The sequence below is a fragment of the Budorcas taxicolor genome, chromosome 16, assembly GCF_023091745.1.
Source record: "Budorcas taxicolor isolate Tak-1 chromosome 16, Takin1.1, whole genome shotgun sequence".
Taxonomy (NCBI): Eukaryota; Metazoa; Chordata; class Mammalia; order Artiodactyla; family Bovidae; genus Budorcas; species Budorcas taxicolor.
Window position 1 is genome coordinate 32,348,763 of NC_068925.1, and position 14,554 is coordinate 32,363,316.

At 40.3% G+C, this 14,554-nt stretch overlaps 1 protein-coding gene across 1 annotated transcript in view; it reads left to right on the forward strand.

Annotated features, from left to right (window-relative positions):
* The window catches only part of SMYD3 (SET and MYND domain containing 3), a 743,898-nt gene that overhangs the window by 569,738 nt on the left and 159,606 nt on the right, over positions 1-14,554 (forward strand). Inside the window, exons 6-7 of the mRNA XM_052653627.1 lie at positions 9,184-9,251; positions 10,768-10,870. Of these exons, the coding sequence (XP_052509587.1) occupies positions 9,184-9,251; positions 10,768-10,870 (171 nt within the window). The remainder of the gene's footprint in view (positions 1-9,183; positions 9,252-10,767; positions 10,871-14,554) is intronic.

Sequence of the window (14,554 nt, forward strand, 5' to 3'; positions counted from 1 at the left end):
CTCCAGGCAAGAATACTGGAGTGGGTTACCTTTCCCTTCTCCAGGGAATCTTCCCAACCCAGGGATCAAACCCGGGTCTCCCGCATTGCAGACAGATTCTTTACCAGCTGAGCCACAAGGGAAGCCCAAGAATACTGGAGAGGATGGCCTATCCCTCCTCCAGTGGATCTTCCCGACCTAAGAATTGAACCTGCATTTCAGGGGTCTCCTGCATTACAGGCAGATTTTGTACCAACTGAACTCTCTCTCTCTCTCTCTCTCTCTCTCTCTCTCTCTCTATATATATATATATATATATATATATATATATATATACACACACACACACACACTATTATATATATATATATTTATACACAGTATATATATATAGTGCATGTGTCTCTTCAAAGTATGATATTCTCTGAGTATACCCCCAGAAGTGGAATTGCAGGGTAATATCATGAGAAATGCTAGACTGGAAGAAACACAAGCTGGAATCAAGATTGCCGAGAGAAATATCAATAACCTCAGATATGCAGATGACACCACCCTTATGGCAGAAAGTGAAGAGGAACTCAAAAGCCTCTTGATGAAAGTGAAAGAGGAGAGTGAAAAAGTTGGCTTAAAGCTCAACATTCAGAAAACGAAGATCATGGCATCTGGTCCCATCACTTCATGGCAAATAGATGGGGAAACAGTGGAAACAGTGTCAGACTTTATTTTTTGGGGCTCCAAAATCACTGCAGATGGTGACTGCAGCCATGAAATTAAAAGACTCTCCTTGGAAGAAAAGTTATGACCAACCTAGATAGCATATTCAAAAGCAGAGACATTACTTTGCCGACTAAGGTCCGTCTAGTCAAGGCTGTGGTTTTTCCAGTGGTCATGTATGGATGTGAGAGTTGGACTGTGAAGAAGGCTGAGAGTGGAAGAATTGATGCTTTTGAACTGTGGTGTTGGAGAAGACTCTTGAGAGTCCCTTGGACTGCAAGGAGATCCAATCAGTCCATTCTGAAGGAGATGAGCCCTGGGATTTCTTTGGAAGGAATGATGCTAAAGCTGAAACTCCAGTACTTTGGCCACCTCATGCGAAGAGCTGACTCATTGGAAAAGACTCTGATGCTGGGAGGGATTGAGGGCAGGAGGAGAAGGGGATGACAGAGGATGAGATGGCTGGATGGCATCACTGACTCGATGGACGTGAGTCTGAGTGAACTCCGGGAGTTGGTGATGGACAGGGAGGCCTGGCGTGCTGTGATTCATGGGGTCTCAAAGAGTCAGACATGACTGAGCGACTGAACTGAACTGATGGTAGTTCTGTTTTTAGTTTTTTAAGGAACCACCACACTGTTCTCCATAGTGGCTGTACCAATATATATTCCCACCAACAATGTAGAAGGGTCCCTTCTCTCCATGCCTTTTCCAGCATTTATTGTTTGTGGATTTTTTTATGCTGGTCATTTTGACTGGTGTGAGGGATATCCATGCCAAATGCCGGACTGGATGAAGCACAAGCAGGAATCAAGATTGCTGGGAGAAATATCAATAACCTCAGATATGCAGATGACACCACCCTTATGGCAGAAAGCAAAGAAGAACTAAAGAGCCTCTTGATGAAACTGAAAGAGGAGTGTGAAAAAGTTGGCTTAAAACTCAACATTCAGAAAACAGATCATGGCATCCTGTCTCACCACTTCATGGCAGTTAGATGAGGAAACATTGGAAACAGTGACAGACTTTATTTTGGGGGGCTCCAAAATCACTGCAGATGGTGACTGCAGCCATGAAATTAAAAGACACTTGCTCCTTGGAAGAAAAGCTATGACCAAAAAATAGAGCATGCTAAAAATAGAGACATTACTTTGCCAAGTAAGGTCCGTCTAGTCAAAGCTATGGTTTTTCCAGTAGTCATGTATAAATGTGAGAGTTGGACTATAAAGAAAGCTGAGCGCCGAAGAACTGATGCTTTTGAACTACGGTATTGGAGCACACTCTTGAGAGTCCCTTGGAGTGCAAGGAGATCCAACCAGTCAGTCCTAAAGGAAATCAGTCCTGAATATTCATTGGCAGGACTGATGCTGAAGCTGAAACTCCAATCCTTTGACCACCTGATGGGAAGAACTGACTCATTGGAATAGACCCTGACGCTTGGAAAGATTGAAGGCAGGAGGAGAATGGGGGCAACAGAGGATGAGATGGTTGGATGGCATCACCGACTCAATGGCCATGAGTTTGAGGAAGCTCCAGTAGTTGGTGATGGACAGGGAAGCCTGGGGTGTTGCAGTCCATGGGGTCACAAAGAGTCGGACATAACTGAGTGACTGAACTGAGGGATATCTGATTTTAATTTTGATTTGCATTTCTCTAATAACTAGTGATGTTGAACATGTTTTCATGTGCCTCTTGGCCATCTGCATATCTTCTTTGGAGAAATGTCTTTTTAGGTTCTGCCCACTTTTTGGATGGGTTGTTTGTTTAGATGAAGTTAATCCTCATGAGCCACTTATAAATTTTGGAGACTAAGCCCTTGTTGGTCTCATCATTTGCAAATAATTTCTCCCAATCTGTGGGTTGTCTTTTCGTTTTGCTTATTGTTTCCTTTGCTATGCAAAAACTTTTGAGTTTAATTAGGTCCTATTTGTTTATTTTTGTTTTTATTTCCATGATTCTAGGAGACAGATTGAAAAAGATAATTGCTGTGATTTATATCAGAGAGTGTTCTTCCTATATTCTTTTTTAAGAGTTTTATAGTGTCCAGTCTAACATTTAGGCATTTAATCCATTTTGAGCTTATTTTTGTATATGGTATTAAGGAATGATTTAATTTCATTTTTTTACATGTAACCATCCAGTTTGCCCAGCACCCTTTGTTTAAGAGACTATCTTTCCGACTTTGTATAATCTTGCCTCCTTTGTTGTGGATTAATTGACCATAGGTGACTAGATTTTTAAATGAGTATTTTTGGTTTGGCCTTAGACAGTATCGTTATTTTATGACCTGATGTTTGCCATTACTATCATTTACTTTTCTAAATCCAGATAGATTAGATTTCACAATTTTCATGTTCTAAGTGATGAAGCAAGAGAGAAGGTTTTAGGTGAGAAATAACACACTGCAAGTGGACAGAGTTGGGCACGACTGAAGCGGCTCAGCACAGCATGCACAAGACTTTAATAGAGTTCATGTCACCTGCTAAAAGTAAGATTATGTACTCATTATACTTCTCTGTCTAACGTTTTCTAAACACTAGAAATGTCTGGAGGTGCTATGTAAGAATTTCAACCAGATCAGAGTCGTTATATGGAACATCTTGAATCAGATTTATAGAATTCTTTATATAATTTATTTATAAAATTATTATTTTTGTGTTCCTCCTTGCAATCCTTGCTTGCTGTCTTTAACCAGTGGTCCATTAGGTTTGCAAATGAAATAGCACATTAGTAAACACTATAATGTCAGACTTCCACGGAGCTTGCAGTGCAGCAGAGACGTGGCTCAGTGATGGGATCTCAAGCAGACTGGTTTGCCCCCACCTCCTTACGGCCCACTCACAACACAACACGGAGGCTCGCCAGCTACTTCCTGATAAAGGGCAAATATATTGCAGCGCTTGTCTTGTATATTGATTGTTAAAAATCCGAATTGAAACAGATGTCACAACCATCCTTACTGTTGTAAGCCTGGGAAACACTTGTGGATCCTGGAATTTATGGTTTTGTCTTTTGAGAAAACTTCTTCCGCAGCCTGGTCTCCTCCCATCGTTCTCCCGGTCTGGAGACTGCAAAACCTTCATCTTCAAGGCTAGGAAAAGACTGTAAGTGAGTGACCAAAGGAGGGAGGGAGGTATTAGGAAAGGCCTGCTTTGAGTCATGAAAGAGGGATAAACATTTGCCATGAAGATAGGAGGGAGCAAGAAATAAAGATTTTAATCTCTTAAGGCTCATGAGAATGTTTGGAAAGAATTCTCTATTCAATAAAATATCATATTCTATGGAAAGAGAATAATATTCCCTGACTGAAATGCTTATCTTGCTTGTGAAGTTAGAGAATTGCTAGTTCAAGGAGTAGCGGGGAGGGCCGTTATTTTGAATGAAAACCCCTGCTTTTGGTTTTCATACCTGCCTACTCTTCTTCCTTTCCTTCTGTCCCCAGAGCTTAATAAAACTAAGTGCAGTAAGCTTCCTTTTGAAAAGGTACTCTAATTAATAAACTCTATGTGTCAAAATCCTGTGTCGTGAGCATTCTATTTATGCTTCAAGTAGAGACATTTTTAAGGAGATGCAGATGGTCTTTGAGGAAACCACTTTATATTCAGTTCAGAAACTGAGCTCCCTTATGTTTAAATGTGTTTTAAAATTTATATATCTTGAAATTGAAAGCATTCTTTGAAGTAGGCTAGAAACCAGCTAAAGCTACTTGCACACAAGACTCAGTTCTTTGTAAAAATCCGTAATTGGGCTGGGTGGGGGCGGCTGGGAAGTGGATGGCTTCTCCTGTTAGGGTGTAGAATTACTGTGTTCTGAATCGGTGGTAAGCTCTCTTATAGCTGTTCAGCTTTGCCATTAAAAGCCATTATGCTGGTGATTTTCCCTTGTGTCTCAAACATCTTTATTTGTCTGGCACTATAATAGAAGGCTTCTAGTTCAGAAAACTTGACCAAAAGATTTGAAATTTAAATAAGTGGTATTGATTGCTGCAGAGAAGTTTTAAACTCAAAACAAAAATGTCAGGTTCTGGAACATGAATAAAATGACTTAAGAATTTGGTTTATAGACTATTTTAAAGTTCACTTTAGTTTTTGTTTTTGTTGTTGTTTTTACAAAATAGAGATGTTCCATGGCTAAAGAGTACACATAATGTTACATTCAGTAATTATAAAATACTTTAAATGTATGTTTTAGCTTCATGTCATGGGAAATATTTTTACAGTAATAGTCAAGCTAGTTTTTAAAAAATACTTTTTTAACCTAATTGCTTTCTTAGGAATAATTCCATTAATAGGCTTTTCTATAGTGTGAAATATTCATTCATTGATTGTTTAACCTGTTTAATTTCCTAAGAAAATGTGAGATAATATTTTGGAAAATGTTTAAACTTTTAGTTTTGGCTCCATATACATTCTTTTATCTCTTGGTATAAAGAGGAATTCTTTTCAGATTTTAGTAGTGCACATATGGAAATATTATCTACCTGTTATTTCATGCAAAAAAGATAAAACCTGAGGGCTAACTCATGTCCACCATTGCTATCAGTTATATATGTCAAAAGAATCCCTGTAACACTTTTCTTAAATCACATATTACTGAATGGAACCAATATTTTTTAATAAAAGTAGTTGTATGCAAAAAATTAAACCTTTTGTTTGCTAGCTCAGTTAACACTAGCACATAACACCTCTCAGAATACAAATGCGGGACTTGTTAAGAATTTGTTAAATAAAACTTTAAAACAGTCCTGCTTATTGTGGAGTGGGACAGAATGAGAGATGGTGACAGACTGATAATAGTGAAAATAGGACAAGAAGGGAAGAAAATAAAGAATAAAAAGAAAAGATGGAAGAGAAGTGAAAGGAAAAGAGAAGGACCATCACTTATCTAGTCACTGGTTCGTTCGTTTTCCAAATACATATTTTGTGCTCAGTGTATTGGACCTCTGGCATTTTAAGCAGAGAATTAAACAAGTCCTTAATGCTCCTCTGATATATACTACCGCCTTCCCCTTCACTGAACTGAAAGAAAAGAGGATGAGACAAAAGTGAGCTGGAATAAAGAGAAAGAAAGGACAAAGAAATATGAGCAGAAAATATAAAAGTTGGATGCCTAAGGACAAGAGAGGTGGAAGGTTAACTTCTACTTATTCTTTTTCGTGGTACAGAATTACATCCATATCCCCTTATTCACACCCACAGGATGCTTTTGATATGTTTCTGGCATCTTCTCATACCCTATTTGGATAATGACTCTCTGGGCATGCTGAGGTCTACACCCAAGCAACCATCTATTGGAAAAAAATGTTCTTTAGTGTCTTCCACGTGCCAGGCACTGTGCTAGGCAGGGAGATACAGTGGTGAATGCAACTCTATCACTGCCCTCTGAGTATTTCATGATCTAGTTGTGCCAAGTAAATGGATAAATGATTCAGTGCGATAAATGCTGCTAAAGAGATAAGTAAAAGTCAGCTAAGTCTTGGGATCAGTAAGAGTTTCCTGAAGTAAGAGAGAGCCAAGTTGATATTTCCCCTTGTTCACTTGTCCTTTTTAAAAATTCCATCAGAATGCCTCTTTTGGAAAAAAAACCTTTCAGTTTCTTTATAGTTGAGAAAAAATTTTTAATTTTGGTTTGATTAGTTAGTAAATTACATTTGTTTGACCTGGCTTTTCATTGGTGAATTGTTTTAGGTAAAGTCCTGATTACACATTTAAAATAGATGTTCTAATGTATATTTCCCCCTAAAAGATTCATACCCATTTAAAAATATCTATGAAGTTTCAAAAACAAAGCACAGGATCTTTTGTCCTGTATTTTTAACATCCATTTTATGTATAAATATGTATAGGCAGTACACTGTTGCAGCTTAATATGAAACAGATGCCCTTACAGCAATTTAATGAGTGTGTGTCTAAAGTATGTGTATGTACACCAATTTATTTCCTGACTTAAAACTGCAGTGTTATCAGAATTGTAGAGGAAAAATGCCAAATCATTATAGGTTGCACTAGATTTCATCTAAGAGCTCTTTGGAACAGTGAAAGAGACTAAAAGGACTGAATGCTTTTTCATACTTTATGTTCCTTCACGTAAAGCTGATTTAGAGACATTCCTATCGCTGGTTTTTCCTTTGCAGAAACTTCATAACAACAAACCAGATCCATCTGTAGCCACTGGTTCATCTCAAGTCTGTAGTGGCCTTTTCTGTCGTCTTCTTGATGGGTTTTGTTCTGTTTTGTCTTGAGTGTCAATGTCCAGCCCTAACTGTTCCCTGAACCCCAATTACTCATTCTTAGTCTTGGCTTGATGTCTAATAGGTCACTTCAAGTTTAGCGTCACTAAAACAAAGCCACCGGGCTTCCTCCCGACTCCAGTAACCAAACCTGGCTCCTTTCACAGTCTTCTTCACAGATACGGCGATGGCAGTCTTGTTCAGGCCCCATACTTGAACATTATCCTCGGCTCTTTTCATCTCCATAAGCAATCCATTGGCAGTACCACCTGCTTCTCCCAGTTTCTACAGCTACCAACCTCCATGCCACCACCATCTCTTGCCTGGGCTATTGGCTTGGTCTCCTAACTATTTCCCCTACTTCCAGTTGTGAGTTTCTATAGCCATTCACTACAGAACAGCCAGGGTGATTCTTTCAAAACAGAAATAAGATCCAATCAATCCTTGGTCAGAATAAACACAGTGGCTTTCTGTCTCATTTACAGTAAAATCCAGGCATGGCGATAAGTCCCTATATGATCTAGCTACCTCTCTGATCTCATATCTCTCCTCTCTTCTTACCTACTCTGCTTTGGCCATATCAGCCTTGCTGTTTTTTTGTACCTGAGATAGGAGCGTTCCCACCTCAGGGCCTTTGCACTTGCTGTGACATGAACCGTCATCACCCAGATACACACATGTTCATTTCCAGAGTTCCTTCAGATTTCTGGAAGGAACTTAATTGTTCCTAAGAACTTAATTGTCCTAAAGAAACTTCCTGAACACCTTTTTCTGCCCTTTTACTTTATTTCTTTCTTAGCATTTATCCACATGTGTCATTTTTCTATCAAATATTTATCTCTTCCCTGCTAGTACTTAAGCTCCATTAAGGCAGGAATTCTTTTTCTTTCTTGTTCTATCCCTAATACCTACCTGAGGCCGGATTTATGGCCAGGCCCTAGATTTTCTAAGTCCATTGCTCTTTCCGTGGTTCTACATGCCCTTCCATAGGTTTTAAGTTCCCCAAGTGCAGTGATTGTATCTTTTATTTCTTTTGCCCCATCGCCTCATAGGATATAGGACCATGCTGTACACTCAGTGTGGGGTTCCATGTGCCAAGTCAGTGCTGTACATAGCCTGATTGAATTACTTCCTGTGCTCATATGGTTGGTCATCAGCTTGGATCGCAGACTTACTCAGGATGTACTTCACCCTTTGTAGGAATAAAAGACAAGTTGCGGTTATTCCCCAGGTACACAGTGGCATTCAGAAACTGTAGGCAGTTTGTTTGCGTGAAAAATCTAACATGGTGAGACTCTGGTTCTCAGTAAATAGATTATTTGCATTCTGAATTTTGAATACTTGATGGAGAGGATTAGATTGTGCTGGTTTAAGCCTGAGGATTTTGTGGTGGTGGTGGTGGTGGTGGTGGTTGTTTTTGATGTTGATATTTGATGTTGTTGATATTTCTGCATTTAACCACCCAAAGTTCTTTTTTTTAATGTATACAAATTTTATATATATATACATATATATAAAATATACATATGTGTGTCTGTGTGTATATTTAAAGAACAGGATCACACACTGCACTGTTGTTCAGTCACTAAGTTGTGTCCAGCTCCTTGTGACCCCATGGCCTGCAGCACACCGGGCTTCCCTGTCTTTCACTATCTCCCAGAGTTTCCTCAAACTTATGTCCAATGAATTGGTGACGCCATCCAACCATCTCATCCTCTGTCATCCGTTCTCCTCCTGCCCTCATTCTTTCCCAGCACCAGGGTCTTTTTCAGTGAGTCAGCTCTTCAAATCTGGTGGCCAAAGTATTGGAGCTTCAGCATCAGTCCTTCCAATGACTATTCAGGGTTGATTTCCTTTAGGATTGACTGGCTTGATCTCCTTGCAGTCCAAGGGCCTCTCAAGAGTCTTCTCCAGCACCACGATTCAAAAGCATCAGTTCTTCAGCACTCAGCCTTCTTTATACACTACATACTATGTAGATTTTTATGCATCATATCATGACCTTTTTATTGTGTCACCATGATATTGACAGAAAAATATTGTTTTTAAAGATTATCCATATGTCATCAGTTCTCAAACTTCAGGAAAATATGTCCCAGACATGTTCTTTTACAAATGGAAGAGTATCCATGTTTGGCTTGAGTCTTTCCAAAGCAGCTACTAAAAGGCTCTTGCATTTTATTTCGACAATTTGTGTTCTTTTGCCTATGAGGTTTCTTAGGTGACAGGTAATCCTGACTGTTCCCCTCTTGTTTTTACAGGTGATCTGCAACTCTTTCACCATCTGTAATGCAGAGATGCAGGAAGTTGGTGTTGGCCTGTATCCTAGGTAGGGTGGATGCTATTTCATTTACTGGAAGAAGCCTCTTTAATTCCCACCCAGCTCTCCAACCTTTTAAAAGTAGTTAGAAAGGCTATTACATGCAGCTGGTTTGAGAGCTAAGCTTGAAACTTAATGATAAATTACAAGAAAAATGGAAAATGTGAAGTTTAAAGAAAACAGTTTTATAACCCCACATTATATTCTATGCTATTAATGGAGAGGCAGACCTCAGACCTAAATTCTTGTTGGGAATTGTGTTGAGGGCTACCCTGTGGTCCAGTGGTGAAGTCTGTGTGCTTCCAGCAGAGAGGGTATGGATTTGATCACTGATCAGGGAACTAGGATCCCACATGCTATAGGGCATGACCAAAAAGAAAAAAAACCACCCCAACATTAAAAAAAGTTAGGGGTTGTGGGTGCTAGTAAACCACCCTGCCCTGATCTTATTCCTAGCCTTCTGGGCTGATCAGATGGTTATTATACCAGACATGCTGTAATGCACCAGTTGGGTCCATTTTGTCTTTTGGCTCAGCCTCCTCTGAACCCCAGTGCTCCACGAGGTGGAACCCTCTTAGGCTCTGGTCTCCCAAGGAGCTCTCTCCAGCTCTCACCCAGGTGATCTGTATCGCTGAGCTGCTAGAGTCTCCTTTGACGAGCACTGAGTTTCATTTTGTTTTCAGACTATTAGTGTCCAGATACAAAGAGGGTCTTTTCTTATAATTAACTGTGAATCTGAGAAGTCAGCTTCTTATTTCTCATGTGTTATAAACCACAGGTCTATGCTGTGGAGCAATAAATGACTCTCGTAAGATTATTGTGATGATGAAATTTGATCAACATGATCATGTGCTAAGAAGGTGCTTTCTACATAGTGAATACCCACTTAGAGTTATTTCTAATTATTATCAAATGTGGTGGCAGCTTAAATACATTCCCTTTCCCAAAAGTAAAAGGTATTCCTCCAAGGTAGTGAAATGACTTGGCCACAGCCTGAAATGCATGAGGGTTTTGGTAGTGAGATAATCTCAACATTCTGTTGAAGAGGAAGTACTTCTAATTATTCTGCGACACGGTTGCATGTGTTCTAGTGAGGTTGGCAGTTCCACCAAAGGAGTTCAACAAATGTGATCCTGAGTGGGAAGCTCAGGGATATTTTGGCTGCTTCCTACTTACCTCAGAAGTAAATAAAGTATCCCTTTACCTCAGAAATTTTTCCTTTGCAAGGCAGTTTGTTTTCCCCATCTTCATGTTGGGTCGCATTAGTAGCTGGTACCTAGTGAGCCACCTCCCCATCCCCTAAAGTTTATTAACAAACTTCCCTAATGAGCTTTCACCCAGGGAGCCTTTCACTTCATGGGAAGTAGGTTAGTGCCCCCAGAGGACTCAATCCCTGGTACACTGTCAACCCTACCTGTCCCTCTGCCCCTAAATTAAAATGTCTTTTGCCTTTATAGTTGTTAAATATAGATGTTTGATTCTGTCTACTGAGCCACAGTATTCTCCTTTTTTTTCTCTCCTCCAGTATGTCTTTGCTCAATCACAGCTGTGACCCCAACTGTTCGATTGTGTTCAATGGGCCCCACCTCTTGCTGCGTGCAGTCCGAGACGTTGAGGCGGGAGAGGAGGTAAGGAACCCATGTTTCCCACTGGCTGGCCTCTTTTTCCATTAAAACCAGTTGTGCCTGAAGGGCAGCTTTTCATTGTCTTTCTGCTGAAGAAAAGATATATATAATACCTCTACCCACATATATGTGTTAATATACGATATTTTTTTTTCTCTTTCTGACTTACTTCAGTCCGTATGACATTCTCTTGGTCCATCCATGTCTCTATAAATGACCGCATTTCATTCCTTTACATGGCTGAATGATATTCATTGTATGTAAATATCAAATTCCTTTTATCCATTCATCCACTGATGCACTGCGGTGACCTGAATGAGAAGAAAGTCCAAAAGGAATCAGCTATACATACGTATACCTACAACTGATTCATTTTGCTGTACAGAAGAATCTAACACAACATTGTAAAGCAACTATGTGCCGTGCTGTGCTTAGTTGCTCAGTCATGTCTGACTCTTTGCAACCCCATGGCCTGTAGCCCACCAGGCTCCTCTGTCTGTGGGGATTCTCCAGGCAAGAATACTGGAGTAGGTTGCCATGCCCTCCTCCAGAGGATCCTTCCAACCCAGGGATTGAACCTAGGTCTCCCACATTGCAGGCAGATTCTTTACTATTTGAACCACCAGGGAAGCCACTATACTCCAACAAAAAATTAACTAAAAAAGAATACCTCTGCCCAGAGACTAATTTAACCATCATTACTTCCAGATATAGGTGGGCTAAATTTTTTTTTTATCATCATTTTCCTGGATGATGAAAAGTTCCTACCACATGTGTGTGGGAGAGACGTGTATGTGTGTGTGATAGTGTGTGTGTTTTGTGCATATGACAGTGCATCGGCCTCTTGCGTCTCTGCAAGTGGTCATCCTTCTGTAGTCAGAGAGGTCAGCCCAAGCTTGTGACAGATCGCAAGGGTTTACTTACTCCCAAGGCCGTTAATTACATTTCAAGGATGATTCATTTTTACCTTTGTGTTAAGAAAGCAAACAGGTTTATATTCTTTCAGGTTGTCGTTGGGCCTTTACAAACCTATCAGCATCAGCTTCTCAGAGTAACTGTCCAATCAAAGATGTGAAGGGAATAGAGGACAGGAAGTATGACCTCCAGCACTGAACTGGCCTTGACCTTTCCAGTTCTGCAGGCTGCCCAGCCAGCCTCTTTTGATGAGGACCCTTCTCAGAAGTCCAAAGACTCATAAGACAGCTGTGGATGGGCTACTCCAGCACTGTTGAACCCGAGCCTGACAGAGTTTGCACAGTGCCTACTCTGAATTCTGGGTTATAGATATTTATGCTTTTTAGAACCCAGTTTCCCTCTACCTTCCAATTTGCTAAAGTGGATATTTACTGCAAGGAAAACAGACTATCATAAGCTTTTATTGCATTTATGCAGCACTCAGCCAATAAAACCTAAACTCAGAGGTACCATATTTTATGTAGACAGGGATTTGGCTTTGATAAGACTGCCTCCAAACTGAGTTGCGACTGAATAAGCTGTCTCTTATCAGCCACTTAATTGAATTTCCAGTGTTTAGGATTGGTGTAGTAGGTACATGGGGATATCTGTCAACAATATGTGGAATTTAGATTTTTTTTTCCTTAGACCATATGTGACTTCAAGCCAGGGAAGAAGGGGACTGCTGTCCATTTTCAACAACATTAGTTTGGGAGCTGAGCGATGGCTGCCTTTTGATAATGTTGTTGTTGTTTTATTAAATTTAAAAAAAAATAGGTAACTTGACAAGCAAACAGGAAAACTATGAGAAACAATTGGACTTCTCAGAAACAACAAATTTCTTCATATCTTGTTTTCTAGGCTTGGCTGCCAATTATTCTCCTTGGTTAGTTTTCATTTAGTTGAAAAACACCGTCTTTTAGTGCTTATTTCATTTCCTTTACTTTCCATCTCTGAAGCAACAAGCAAATCCTTCTTCTTGCCTCACACAAAGTAGTTTTCTGCTCAGCATCTGCCCTGTAGACTCAGATATTTCCCCCTACAGTCCTTATCAAAATGGCTTCTCAACAGAGAGAATTGTCCCCATAAGTACTTTTTATACCAGTTTGTTCAGAAAATAAATGTTTTCCTACCATTATACACTTTCTCTGTTCACTGGCTCTGTCTTCCCAGCATTTCTACCTTCTTAATGTTATTTACCCCTCAAATATCATCTCTTCTATTAAATGTTTCCTGAGTTCTCAAATTATGAGATTCTTTTCTCTGAGACCTCTCTTAGAGTGGTTATTAATATTTCTTTGGCATTTATTCTGGCTCTTTTAGTGACTTCTCCATTCGGTGACAAGCTGCATGAGCTCGGGCAGTTGTGTCTTACTGTGTCTCCTTAGGTCTTCCCAGGTGGCTCAGTGGTAAAGAATTCCCCTACCAATGCAGGGTTTGATCCGTGGGTTTGAGACATGGGTTTAATCTGTGGGTTGGGAAGATCCCCTAGAGTAGAAAATGGCAACCCACTCTGGTATTCTTGTCTGGAGAATCCTATGGACAGAGTACCCGGTAGGCTACAGTCCATAGTGTCAAAGAGTCGGACATGACTGAGTGACTGAGCAGGCATGCTCACACACATGCATATGACTCCTTTAGTATCCAATGGATCATAGAAAAAGCAAGAGAGTCCCAGAGAAACATCTACTTCTGCTTTATTGACTACACCAAAGCGTTTGACTGTGTGGATCACAACACACTGTGGAAAATTCTTCAAGAGATGGGAATACCAGACCACCTGACCTGCCTCCTGAGAAATCTGTATGCAGGTCAAGAAGCAACAGTTAGAACCGGACATGGAACAATGGACTGGTTCCAAATTGGGAAAGGAGTATGTCAAGGCTGTATATTGTCACCCTACTTATTTAATTTATATGAAGAATATATCATTCAAAATGCTGGATTGGATGAAGCACAAGCTGGAATCAAGACTGCCAGGAGAAATATCAATAACCCCAGATATGCAGATGATACCACCCTTAAGACAGAAAGTGAAGAGGAACTGAGGAGCCTCTTGATGAAAGTGAAAGAGGCAAGTGAAAAAGTTGGCTTAAAATTCAACATTCAAAAAACTAAGATCATGGCATCTGGTCCCATCACTTTGTGGCAATTAGATGGGGAAACAATGGAAACAGTGACAGCCTTTTTCCTTGGTTCCAAAATCACTGCAGATGGTGACTGCAGCCATGAAAGTAAAAGACGTTTGCTCTGTGGAAGAAGAGCTGTGACCAACCTAGACAGCATATTCAAAAGCAGAGACATTACTTTGCCAACAAAGGTCCATCTAGTCAAAGCTATGGTTTTTCCAGTAGTCATGTATGGATGTAAGAGTTGGACCTTAAAGAAAGCTGAATGCTGAAGAATTGATGCCTTTGAACTTTGGTGCTGGAGAAGACTCTGGAGAGTCCCTTAGACTGCAAGGAGATCAAACCAGTCAATCCTAAAGGAAATTGACCCTGAATTGGAAGGACTGATGCTGAAGCTGAAGCTCCAATGCTTTGGCTACCTGATGGGAAGAACTGACTCATTGGAAAAGACTCTGATACTGGGGAAGATTGAAGGCAGGAGGAGAAGGGGACGACAGAGGATGAGATGGCCGGATGGCATCACCGACTTGATGGACATGGGTTTGAACAAGCTCCAGAAGTTGATGATGGACAGGGAAGCTTGGTGTGCTACAGTCCATGAGGT